The sequence below is a fragment of the Bombus pascuorum genome, chromosome 11 (genome assembly GCF_905332965.1).
Source record: "Bombus pascuorum chromosome 11, iyBomPasc1.1, whole genome shotgun sequence".
NCBI lineage: Eukaryota > Metazoa > Arthropoda > Insecta > Hymenoptera > Apidae > Bombus > Bombus pascuorum.
In genome coordinates, this window is record NC_083498.1 from 11718686 (window position 1) to 11732904 (window position 14219).

General features: G+C 38.8%; 1 protein-coding gene across 3 annotated transcripts in view; it reads left to right on the plus strand.

The window, feature by feature from the left end:
• Positions 1–14219, plus strand: part of LOC132912201 (ABC transporter G family member 20) — a 44476-nt gene that overhangs the window by 2423 nt on the left and 27834 nt on the right. The window contains exon 1 of one of the 3 annotated variants that reach the window (XM_060969424.1): positions 9213–9716. The exons of 1 other annotated variant lie outside the window; for it this stretch is intronic. Coding sequence is in view for 1 of the 2 variants with exons in the window: in XM_060969421.1 (XP_060825404.1) it covers positions 12971–13167 (197 nt within the window). In the remaining variant the exon portion in view is untranslated. Of the gene's footprint in view, positions 1–9212; positions 9717–12955; positions 13168–14219 lie in introns of those variants that run through there. One more of the 3 variants, XM_060969421.1, reaches the window with a different exon arrangement.

Sequence of the window (14219 nt, forward strand, 5' to 3'; positions counted from 1 at the left end):
GGTAGAAATAAATGAATCACTTACGCGATATATTGCGTCATTAAATTTCAAAGTGCGTAGTCATTTTAAACCAGATGATTCATTTATTTAAAAAACTGTTAAATGCAAATTACGTTTTGCCGTTCCCTTATGTACCGATTCTTGTCGCGAGAATCAGAAGGAAAGGAAGTCTGAAGACACCTCGAGAGATGGCACCACGCTTGCCATTTCTGTTACGTGTCGAAAGACAAGGGAAATTAGCATAATTCAACGAGACACGGGTGTCTCGTTTGCATGAAAACGAGCATCGACTAATAATTATTAAAGAGACAATATACGTTGCCCGGTGACTCAGCATCGGAGCATTACATAAGTATAATTTCATTTTTTACGCGATCAATTATAATAGCTGCGTCAATTTTTTCACCCCCCTTTTTATTGAAAATAAAACGAGGACAACACGAGCAACATATTTAACGATAAATACATAAAGTCGATGTTATTAAATGGTAAAAAAACAGAGGACGTTAACAAAGAACATTGAAGTCACAGTGCATAATTATTTTTTTTTTTTTTTCTTTTAGAATGGCAAATAATGAATAGCAACGATAAATGGTATAACGATAGACTTGTCTGTTAGAAAATCTGTTAGAAGGAAAACGAGGAATAAAATGTCTCTATCGAGGAACAAAGAAAAGAAAAATTAGTAAGATGGTCTAAATGTGATAATTCGACGAAACGATTGTGATTCGCGCATCTCGCAAAATATTATCGCAATAATTGTTAACGCGACAAACACGCGCGACGCGTGCCACGCTTCGACGTTCGTTTCAAAACGAACGAACGCTCGTTGAATGCATTTATCGATAGCGCAATTAAATACGAAATCTTCTCGCCTCTTCGTGCTCGAACATCTTTCCTTCGCTCGCCTTCCTTTTTAATGCAAATTCTTCTTTATGATATTGATTTAATAAAATATTCAACGTCACGTTCGTCCGTGGAATTTTAATCGCCACAAAGCTGTCGCGAGAAGATTCTTGAAATAAATTATAGTAAAGAGAGAGATTAAAATATAACGACGTTCTTTATATTACAGAATTCTATGGATATTTATCGCGAATGATATCACGCACATACTTTTTTAACGCAACTTGCCAACCATATATAAGTTTCGTGGAATTTGACAAAAACAATTTATCGCCAAAATATTCTGTAATATCCTGTATCTGTCACGATTATCTTTAATCGTTAATTTCACTTCCTACGAAACTACCATCTGACATTATCCGACGAATTCTAACGTAGTCACTTTCTTTGATAATCGATTCTCAAAATCTACCTGATATTTTTCTAACGATTTTTTAATCTTTTCGTTTAAGGTTAACAAACTTTTGGTACTTCTATAGCTCGTGTACCATTGCGAAGAGGAAACGTACGTTGGTTCGCCAGAAACTTGACAGGGAACTAAAAAAAGTAAATTTTTGGCGAAATCGATTAGAAACAGTAAGTTTAAAGTAGAAAATTATTAATAGCTCGACCATTTGCCACTAAGATATTTTCTTATTCGTTTTATTCCACACAGTGTATATAACGTGCGTTATATGTATATGCATATATATTATATCGCTACTTTATTTCATTTCAGTTTCAAGAATTTCTAATAAAATACAATTTATATAACTTATCGAACCTTATTTGTCAAACATCGTTCAATTCATCAACGATACAATGTATCGTTGTAGAAGAATAAAATTATTGTTAGGAGTTATAAACTGGTCGTTCTGTCCAATTTAATAGTTCTAGCGTTAAAGAAAGAATTAGGAGGACTTTTGAGTTACGACATTCTTCTTAAATATCACGATAATAACAAGTGAAACGACACCTGTCTTATAAAAAGTAATTCAAACTTCCAATTTATTTTTATTTACGAAGCCTATTTACGAAGAATCAGAAACGAGATATTTGACGCTATGAGAACAAATACAGGTGGCTCGAGTTCTACCGCATAAAGGCTGCCACAGGTGAAATTTCACTGTTTTTAACGATCGTTCCGCAATAACATCGCGCTATTATTTGTAAACACTGTTCGTAATTTTTATAAATATCTCAAAATTTTCAATTTTTCATTCGTACGTATCGCTGTTCCAGCGATTCAACGATTCGTAACGATACGAGCTTCGTTAAGCAAACGGTCCGATCTAACTATTTGTTTCTCCTCGATACGATGATCGTCTGGATTCATCGAGACAAGACACGCGAGCGGTTAATTGAAAATCACCGAGTTCTATCGACGGAATTGCAGTTAGGCCAACGAAAAGTGGCACAAGGCTACGAAACGAAGAGGCTCGCACGAAGGGAAAACCCCTGTCTTTCAGTGACTGATGCACGATCATCGATGTATCAACGTTTGAACGCTCTTCCTGGCATTTACGTAACACAGCAGCCGGACTGACCGCTTTCACGTCTATAACGTACCTTTGGCCGCATTTAACGACCCGCTTCGATAATGTCTCGTAGTGGTTTCTCAAGTCTGGCCCGTCCTTCTTTCCCAGAACGGTTATTTCAGGGTTAAATTCACCGATCTGCTTACCCAATACACTTTTGACTTGTCGCGTCGTCTTCAGCCTTCGAACTCTGGCTCGCTAGTCCTTTAACATTAAAAATTGTTCCATCGTTACAGCCTTTTGCAATTAATCTTTCCAATTTCCAAATGGTATCCGACGAACGGATTCAGGATTTTTCCAAAAATTTCTGTTCTTTAAGAATACGTCTAAATTACCATTTTTACGTGTGCAGTTTTGCAGATTTATATTTCTCACAACTGCACAAAAATTCGTAAAAGTGGTTTCGCCAAGAATAGCGGAAAATAGGAAAACTCTGCGCAAAGGGTAGAATCGTATTTGCGTCTCGCGATTACGGTAAAAAAATTCCACACACGCTGTTTTCAGTCTCTGACAGTATCATTAGCGTGTTTACCCAATTCTAGTGCGTCTAACAGCAGCCTACGCACGCACGTGGATCGCGCGATTCCTCCGAACTCGATAAAATTCAACTATACGAAACGTTGCCTATTTACGAAGAATCAGAAACGAGACATTTGACAACACGAAAACAAATACAGGTGGCTCGAATACTACCGCATAAAGGCTGCTACAGGTGAAATTTCACTGTATGGGAATTCCGTTTCTAACGATCGTTCCGCAATAACATCGCGCTATTATTTGCAAACACTGTTCGTGAGTCGGCCAACGATAACGCTTCTATTTCTCATCTAGCGTCGATTAATAGGTACAAATGTGTGGAAAATCGAGCGCTTGATTCGATCTTACGTAGAGCGTGTAGGAAATAGATGAGAAAAGTGGATAAAATTCGACCTCGTTGTACGCACGAAACGCGACAACGGCGATCGACGAGTGCACGCGCACCGATCCACACTTTCGCTTTTACTCGAAGAAGCCCGCGAAGATGGCTGACACTAACTCGACGCGAGACCTTGCAAAGACCTTCCCCTCCATCTTGGATTAACCTGCCATCGATAAGAAGATGTGTCTGCGTTAAACGAACTACGCATACCGAATAAACTGCAACTGCCTCGTCCACTTTGCATCGAGCCGTGACATTAACGGATACACTTTTCCACATACCTGTTACGTCACACTGATTATGTACATGCTCATCGTAGGACGCTCATTTACGCGTCTGTTTAACTTATTTAGCGAATAAACAGAAAATGTCTCTAGATATCGGTAATTAGAATCTTTTCATTAGTAGAATCTCGTTATCGGAACGATCGATTATTAAAGAACAGATCAGTGGAAAATTTAAGACGGCCTCTGGTGAAAACGATCGAAGGGTAATGACAATAGTCGAGTAAAAAATGTAGAAAGTTATCAAACTGATATTTCGATAACTTAATGGATCGGTCAGAATCGTATTTCATCTACTTTTGGCCAAATGGCTCGGTTCTTGCTAGCAACGACGGTTATGTAAAGTAACGCTGTTCGATTATCGTCCTCCCTTTTTCCAGTCGGTAGATATTTTTATCAACTCGATTCTCGGTCGATGATGGAACCGACGTACTCTGACATCCGATGGCCCACGGATCGAAGAACGGTAAATCGCTTTCACTTTTCGGGATAGCTGAATCGACACGGAAAAATGACAGATCGTTATCGTTTTCGTTTTTCTGCGATTACTCTTATAGCCTTTAACGTCGGTACACTTGCGGAATTATGGTAATTAGTGTGGAGAATCGGGGCTGAAGGCTGCTACTTTGAGAAAACGTAAGAAACAACTGGAAAACGAAGCGGCTGTTCTTTTCGCTATTGACTAATTTAATGTTAAACTTGCTATATTTCAGAATCTTAAGCTTTATATTTCGTATATCGCGATAGGTTTCTCGTAACAAGTCATTTATTTCTGGCTTCTTGGCATAAAGAAAAGATACATCTTGATGAAATATTTCAGCTTTTAATGAAACGAAACGCGATTTTACGAATAATCTTCATCTTCGAAGATTCGAATCGACAGAGTTTTATCTTCGACGACTTTCATCACGAAAAATTGTACCATCCAACGACAAGCTATTAATCAGCTTTCTACGTTCTACAGATAGTAATCTAATAGGCTAATGACGAGCTAATAATTAGGTACATGAGTCATTGATAATATTAAACTTAATTAATTAATTAGCCTTCTAGAGGGACGAAATAAAAAATCATCGTACGACTTGTCAGAATCACAACGTAGGAGATTCTTTTTTATTTTTGTTTCTTACGCGTTTGGCACGAGCCAATTTTTTGGCAAAGGACGCACCGAATACATTCTGTAATAAATCTGCAATTTCAGTTCCAAATCTAAAGGCTTAGTCCTAAACCTAAATCGCTGAGACCTAAGCACATTCGACGATCCCTCGAACCACGTAAACAGGCTAAAATTTGTAAACGACGGCTGCAACGAAGAGAGGAAGAAACCAACCAAGAAGAACCCAAAAGGTTTCCTCGAGTTAAATTTTACCGCACACTCGTAAACTAATTTTCTACGGTAATCTATTTCGTGAAAATTTGTAGAATATTCGTTAATCGCGTTCCACGTGCAATTTCTGCAGTGTAGAAAGGTTTCTATCAGAAATCGTTGGAATATTTCGTCTTTAGGAAACTCTTTATACAAAAATACGAGTAAAAAAGAAGGAACGATCTTTGCTCTGTACTTCTTCCTGCCGATATATTCTAAAAATATCACGAATTTCGTGGGCGGCATTTCAACAGCGTAAATTCCTTAAACAACACAAACTGAAAGCTCGTGATCTGACTCGGGGTACCAAGGAACGTTCTCCGTTGTTAAATTTTTATTATTATTATTATTTTCCTTCTATTATCGAAGTTTTCCTAACGTTAACGATAACATTTTCATCGTACGATCGTCGGTCTCCGGCCTCGCGATTTCTTAGTACTTGCAAGTGAATGCGAAATTTCGTGACGTTTGCAGCAACTTAAATCAACCGATCCCGATTATAAAAATTTGAAAATAAAGCCTTAAATGCCTTAAATCGAAAGGAAAATCAATGCGACGAGCATACGCTACAACATTGCAATATTCCTAATTTATGTTTAAATGTATAATATAAATATACGTTAGACTGGCATTTTATAGTCTCGTCGGATAAATACAATGCAACGAGGCTTGCTCCGTATGTTCAAAGGTATCGATAATTCGTAGAATCATGGCAGCAATTTTCGAGAGAAAAAAGATGCATAATTTCCTGTTATTTAATCAGGCTTACATTACGTCAGGAACTGTAGCCGTGTTACGCAATGCTGGGGAAAGTGCAAACCGTCTTGACCACTATTACGCTTGCTATTTCTCGATATGGAACAAAATTGTTTATCGATAGCCATTGGCAATCTCGTCTAAACTTTGCCGACTAATTAAACGATTTATTCGCTATCCTATAGTTTATACTAACAAAACGAAACGTTCGATGGAGCGTGACGACTCCGATCGCCTTTCGAATGGTCGACGATTACGTTGCACGAAATTTCTAGGGAAAGAAATCTCTAACGAAGAATTCAATTCGAAAATCGTTACGTAGCAGACGTTCGAATAATTTCTCTATCAAACACGGTGAATCGAATGTGAACCGATTGCCTTGACAGTGTAGTTTCTCGTTAATGAAAATACAGACTCTAATATGGTACGATAGAACGTAGTGTCTCATGAATACATTTACATGATTGTGCTGAACGTTAATTGCGAGCAAAGTGAATTACCGTCTCATAGAATCGTGACGCAAGACATTTCATTGAATCGATGAAAACAAAAAGAAGAAAATGTGATCTGCAAAGAGTAGCGCGTTTTTCATCCAGACTCGCGGCTTGTCCAACGATAAATTGAAACGTTTAAGAGATCGATCGTTGACGATATTTTCAAGTAGAGTTTCTTACTTCTTTTTTGAAACAAAACATCGCGACCTCAAGATACAGTCAAAGAAAAAATATCCAAGTTCAGAAACAGATATAATATAAGAGTTAACAACCACCAAAACCCATTAGTTGCCCAATTATTCGACACGACGGATCGGATCCGCAGACTGAAAAGGAAATACCCCTTGGATCGAAGCATTAGATTCAACGTACTAGAATCAAACATACTATAAATTTTTATAATCCGAGTTACAGTAACACGCCTAAAAAATTTACTTAAAATTCTGTATGATAATTGATTGTAAATAATCTACTAAATAGTCTACTATTGTAAATAATAGTTTGATATTCTAAATAATTTACTAAATAAAAAGAAAAAAAGTGGAGTTTCTTGTTTTCTTCAGAGACAAACGTCTTATTTATATTTATCAGATTATCGAGAGTCTTTGCTTAGCTGGACAATGAGATTACGAGCAAAGAAAATAAATATGCGATGAAATAGTACTCCACGAATTCGTAAATCGTGAATTCGCCGCAAATCACTTGCACGTTTTCGCGGAAACTGTCGCGTGGTAATTTATCGGTGAAAATAACGATGCCTTGACTATTCTGTTATTCGAAATTTCACGTTATAGAAGACGATATTTTTGAAATTACGAACAAAGTGGCAACACAAACGTTTACCCTGGAAAGCAAACAAAACGACAATGTTACGCTTCTGCTGTGCTCTGGCCACTTTTATAAAAAGATATCTGGAAAATTCCTTTGAATACTGAAAGAATTAATAACTAAGGACATTTGCAATGGCGCGAAAGTTAAAAAAAATTGCATTGAGCAACAGAAAAAGCTGCACGTAAATAACACGACGACTAAGTACGAAGTTGAATCGACATGAACTGAAAAACTTGCGACGCTATTGTATGGCAGTTTGTTCGTCCTAATTAATTTTTGTCTATTTGCCGACGCAAGAAATAGCGTAAAATCGCGTGAACGCGATAAAAAATCGTCGAGGATTTTGCAAGTATAATGTCTGGAATGGTTACAAGCGTCTTTGTTCGTAATACGCGACGAGATGATTCCGTATTTTGCTTGACGTTTAAACGCGTTGACGCGAGGAGACGTTTTGCATGAAAAATTGCTCTCAATTGCCTCGCCTCCGCGATGACGCTGTTTCGCGAAAATCTACCGTTCGTCCACAATCGTAAAACATATCCTGTCGCGATCTTCGTTCGCGTAAATTAAATCGACTTTTCGACGAATATTATGTATTAGATCGTTGTATTAGGTCGTAAAAATTAACCCTTTGCACTCTGAATTTTATTTCAATTTCATTACCAGCAGCTCGCAACGCTTTGAAGCGTTTTATTTGAAATTTACTTGAGTCAGAAAATAAGACGATTTAAATAAATGAAGGAGGAAAGAAATTCATTTAAATAGCAGCTTTATTCGCACTATTGTTGTATTTTGTAATTCTTCAGCAATTTCCAGGATGCGATCCTGCTTTTCCTTCGCACGTTTCACAAAAATAGGTGGACATGGAAGAATTTCGAGAAGAACTCGACAAAGGAGCTCCTGAGATAAAACCTGAATCGAGTCACACTTGACATAGGAGTGCAAAGCGTTAATGGTATTCGACGAACGAGGTTATTTTTGGAAACGTGACACGAGAGATCAGCGTGACTATTATACTTTCAATCGATGATTCATTAGTATAATTACTAACGATAGTAATTATAAATTTATCAAAATACACATTTTATATCACAACGACGACGATCGAACAATGATAGATTTGTCTCGGTTAATCGGTGGAAATCATCGTGACTATTACGTCCTCACTCACCAAGACATCTGGTCCATTAACCAGCCAGTGATTTTTGCGCCTAATTGTACAAGATTCGTCTGATAATGATAGGACAAGTACAGAGAAAGAAAATGGTAATCTAGAAGTACTTGGACGATCAACTTCTTCATGGTCACCGATCACCAACTACAACACGCGTTTCTTCCCGGAACTCGTGCGTATACTTGGAAGCTGTACGATGCTTGCGTGCAAGCAAGCTTGGTCGTACAAAAAGCTCAAAGTGCACGAAAACCACTAGATTGTAAATTGGTAGAGGAATCTGCAAAACGATTTAACGAACTAAGATTTTGTTAATGTTTTCGTTATATATAGCGTACCATTTAGTCGTCGAAAAGATTCTTTGTGAAAAAGAAAAAAAAAAAGAAAAACAAAAAGTTACGTACGGAATGTCGTTTCTCCAGTTTTTATTTCATAAATAACATCGACTAAATTAAGTAAAAATATCAATACACGTTTACAGATTATATTTGGAAAAAAGTGATACGTTGCTGGAAATATCGGCGAACGATTCGATACGAAGAAACGTAATTGCTAAATCGACAGATCTTTTTCATCGATCGCGAGAACAAGCGCGATATACCATTTCATACCGTGGCATATTTCTTCGTATGGTTTTTGTATCGTTTCTTAGTCTAAATTTTCCTTCCAAGTGCGCCTTAATTTTGTCTACGAGAATAGCATTTAGCGCGGTGTAAAGGAAAAAACAAAAAGAAGAAAAGGAGAATTGGCATGGAAGTAGTGAGGGAAATTGAACGATCAAGCGATCCAAGAAAGGGACGATTGACGGATACCATCGGCGTGGATTAATAGGCAGGAGCACGCGTGAACGAAAATGCGGGACGGTCGAAGGACGACAGGTAGAGGGAAGGTGAGCTCGCGACGGAAGAAAGAAAGCCGATCGGTCGAACGAGGACAGACCTCGTGATTGGATGTTGGAGTGGAGGAGCACGACAACGGTGTGTGAGAGCGAGAGAGAGGGAGAGAAGGACGCAGGTCGGCTCGTTAAGTGGCGAGTGAGCTCGATTTTACTCGCTTCTGACCGCTTCAGTCTCGCGTCAGGACTCGAAAGGTGCGGAGGGCACGACGATCCTGCCACAGTACTAGGCATCCTCTCCAGCTGACACGTCCTCGCGGCTCAAATCCATCTCATAGATCAACGTCCAGTGTAGAACGTGCAATCGTATATGTGCCTCTCGATCTTGATACAACTTTGTCGTGTTGTGTGTTGGTGACTTTTTCTTCGATTTTCCTCCAATTTTCGTACCTTCTTCTTATACATGGTCGCAAAGATCTACCATACGAATTCGCTTATGCGCGCCCGATAATACCTAGTTGTAAAACGTCGGTGATATCTGGCCAGGATTACACCTACAGGATACTCTGTCCAAGATACAATACAAGAAATAATACATCGAGAGAAGAGGACAGATCGTGGCCGAGTTCGATCCAAGGTATGACATTTGCATTTGTCGCGTCTCGCGAGTTTATTCGATCGGAACTCGAACAAATTTGATTTATCACGGAACAACGAACGATACGATCGCGTGGCATCGAGAACGTTCGGCGAAGAATAAAAGAGTTGGAGGTCGCGTAAGGTGACCATTAGTCGAACGTCCGGCGCCCCTTCGCTTCCGTTGAAAAGTGAGAAAACGCGTGGACTTTAGCAAAGCCGGATTCGCCGCAGGAAATTCGAAAGCGATGATGGCAAAATCGCGATCTTAACCAACCACGATCGATGCCCACGTAAACCATAGTGAATTTCATGAATTGTACGGTGATTCGATTTCACGTGCGTACGTTTCTTCTAAGTTTCTTCTATTATTCGACTGTTACGTATCCATCGTTGTACGATACGACGAAGAAACGATAGATCATCGACTTATCCGATAATCCTTACTTTCACGCTAGTTACGAAGGTAGAGGAAAAGTAAAAAGCGGCGAGATCAGCGACTGATTCGTTTTTTCCACGATCATGAAATTATCACCCGTGGAGCAACTTTGTTTTCTACGTTTCGGCTCTGAGAAATTTGATTCTACTGTTTTCTCTGTAATTACAAGTATACAGCCGTGTTCACATCCTGCTCGTACAAACAATCGCGTAAACCAACGTTCAATTATCGAATTGATCGTGATGTTCACAGCGTAGCACAAGAGTATCGAATACGATGTTATGAAATTTATGTTTTAAACATCGTGAATTATTGAAATATACGTTATTACGTATGTATACACACTGAAACTGACAGAGGAAAGAGAAATGGTAAATTTATTATAATTCCTTACTTGAAATCCACAGATTAAACAGTCTGTTACATATACATTTATGCGTGTGAAATTTTTTAAAAATATCAATCATATTTTTTAAATATTCGCATAACGACCATAGTGATATATCATGTTAATACGATCTTGCAACCAAAGAAACAAATTTCAAAATAAAAAAGCAAAAAGTGCAAAGTCCTGGGAGGTGCAAAGGTATGTTTGACAAAATTCTATAGAAAAGAAAAACACAACTGTTGAGACAAAAAATATTTTAACACTACGACGAAACAATCTTTGACACTTCGACTAACGAGTTTTGAAAAAACATTTTTATCCTCAACATCGAATAGGGGAACAATTTTTCCAATCCATCGAATCTTATCCCGTTGCTAGAAAAAGCGAGAAATATATTTACATTGAGATAAGAATTTCTTATCTACAGTCTTTGTTCATTAATATTCATCTGTTCTGAAAACCTGAGTGTACCGTTCGTATCCGATACTATTAGAAATCGAAGAAATCGTAAGAATAAAAAAACAATTACGTATTTTCAAAATTATTCGTTATTAGTTCTTCCTTGTTTTATTAGACCGTCAGAAACGATCGTTTCTCATAATTTTACTAGCATTCAAAGTGACTCAGCGGTTTCCTCGTACGCACGAAATAGAAAGTTATATGGAAGAATTGCAGCATTTTGACAATCCTGGAATGCACACGCAGTGAAATCGAACGCATTCCCACGTTACTTCGCACGCGTGTTTTCCTACAATTTTCTTTCCTCGCCTCGGATATCTTCCAACTCACGAATCCTGCGTGTTCTACGGACCAGCGTACAAGAATCAGCGTCGGAAACTCGCGTCTCGGCGTATAAAACCCATCGCGCGATTGTCTGCAAACGATTTCTTGCTGCTTTAATCGATGGAGAATGCGGCAAATGTACCTTCGTCGAGACCAATCGAATTTCCATCTCGACTACTTTAAAATTCCAGAAGAAAAAGAATTTTTCGTACCAAAGTTGACGATCGAATGTTAAATAGGAATTTCGCGGTATCTGTCGATCAAGATCGAGGAAGGAATGCGTAGAACGCAGAAGGTGCAGCGTCTTTTGTTCTCTTTATGATTCATGCACCAGGTTCACGCAAGATGAATCTTTCGCCGTGTAACGCGAGCAAGTTCAACGACGATGTTCTCATTGTCAGATAAAAGACAAATGGTGCGTGGGAAAAGTTAATCATCGTTTCGTTGGCACCAGTCACCGGTCTATAGAACAGTTTTGTAGGAAGAAAACGCATAATAGTAGCTAGGGTGATATATTTTCTCGACGATACAAAGGAAAATGTCTAAAACGATAGGACTGTCGTGATCGAAGAATCGTCGTCGCTGTGAATTTGCCTTAAAAACGACAATTACGACGTTTGATGTTATGTCTGTTTTTACTCTTACGATTGCTAATCTTTCGTTATTCGTCTTCTTCGAGAGAAAATTCCTCTCACATTCGTCTGATACCTATGATTCGAATCGGATTGAAGCGCCAGTTATCTAGATCGTATAAACCTAGGTTCCTCGTAATCCCATGCAACGTGAAATCGAGAATAGATCGGTGACGTGAAATCTCGGCGGTTTGTCGAATGGAAGGGAAAACGAAACTCGCGAAATACAGGATCGAGCGCCGACTCTCTCGCCAAATGTCGCCAAATGACGATAAATTTCGCGAGAGAACGAATTTCGCGCGTTCGATGGAAAGATTAATCGCTATCCGGAATGATTCTAGAAAGTAAAACGAGCTGGTCAAACGCGTAACCAAACGACAGCAACGCGACAAAGTCTGACTAAAAGTCAGCGAGAAACAGGGAAGGAGCTGCTGAAAATCTCCGAGCGATAGCTTCAAGTATGCGATGAGTAGATTCGAACGTTGACCAAACAAATTTAAATCTTCTACGAGTATTTTGAAAATGACAAAAAAAAAAAAAGAAAAAAGAAGACAAAAGGTTACACACTTCGGTACTCGAAGCATCACACGACACGTAATAATATAATCGTGGAAATTTTCTGTAATAAACGTTCGAATACCTTTTCCCGAGCCACCGTACGACGATTACGAAAAATAACAACATCGCGGTTCGGTTTAAAATCAAGTTACGTCGTACGATTTTATTTATTAATATTTTAGTAATACGTAATTTTATAATCGTATTTCAAACATGTTCTACGACAAATATCCAAATCTTTGCGTGAGTCACCGTATCTTACAGCGATATGCGAAATTTATAGGACGAGTTTCGGGTATTAAATTCAATTGGAATTTCTCGGTCCCATCGCTACTCACGGATGGATGAAACAGCATGGATGGACAACCTCGTTACTTTTCGGGCCACGTTCGGCATCGTGACGCGCACGCCATCGTTGTGTAATTTCGTGTTATCGTAAACGTAATCCCCGCCCGATGGAAAACCGTCCTGCTCGCTTGCGCAATCGCATAATTTTACGAAGGACCGACGAATATTGTGTAACGAAGGAACGAAAAGATCAGCGAATCGAGACGTACGTATGTTTTCCCGTGACGATTTCGATTGCGCGACGCGTTTCGTCTCATAAGCGAAATTGTAGCTGCTGTGCGGGCGTCGAAGTCACTCACGATCAGTAAGTAAGCGCGACGTTGCGTTGGTAATGAGCGAGAGTGTCATTTTCTTTAAAATCGTCGGAAAGTGGACGGTAGTAACGAGTAGACTGCAGATGTTTATTCAAATTCAAATATTTGTGAATACCAAGAAGGTGGTGTTTGTCTAGAATATAAATTATTATAACGAGTACTTTGACTATTACCATTTTATAGAATTTTTCATAGTGTACGTACGGATATCAAGTGTATTTTCACATCTGTCTTTCCGTATCTTTCCCTATCTTAACGTATAAAAAATATTCAAAGTATAGTACGCTCGTTATAATATTCAAAGAGCGAAACAAATCTTTATTCGGCTTTCATTTCATCGACCGCGTTCGTAAAATGTGAATTTGCATGAAGATTCGCAGTCTAATAACGAGTGAAAGTGTCGTTTTCTTTAAAATCGCCGATCTTCGCTGTGTAGTTGCATTTTTGAAGATGAAGAGGCTCGAGTCGAATTTCTTCTAATATTCTAATTAACGAATCCAAAGGACAGTACTGTCAGTGAAAGTAAATTCTCTTGGTATTCTTCGATTATTTTGATGTTCCCTTGTCCGAATAAGGTCGATCGACGACGATGCTTCCATTTGCTATCGATTAATTTTCGTGCGAATTTCATAGGACAATTTTTGCGTATCGCGACGACTCCACCGATCGTATCGGGTTATCGTTTCGTCGATCGAAACATCGAAATCACCGATAGACGCCTGCTGCGGATTTTCACGTCGTGTCGATAATTGACTGGCATTCCCGCGGGCTGCATTCGAATAGCAAGATTAAACAGCGCGGCGAAACTGTACAAAGGTTCCGTGGAACAAAGACTGTTATCCGTGTTTGCCAGGTTCGTCTTTATAGTCTTGTTCGAGTTCTGTTCCAATTTCGTTCGGTTTCTACAAATTGAAATTCCAAATTTCTCTTGACTCAGCTACGAGCGTTATCAATTCTACGTAGTCGCGTATCGGAGCAGATCGAATCTCCCCTCTCGCCGGATGAAAGTCTTCTTGCTTGTTATTAAAAAGCGTGGCTTGAC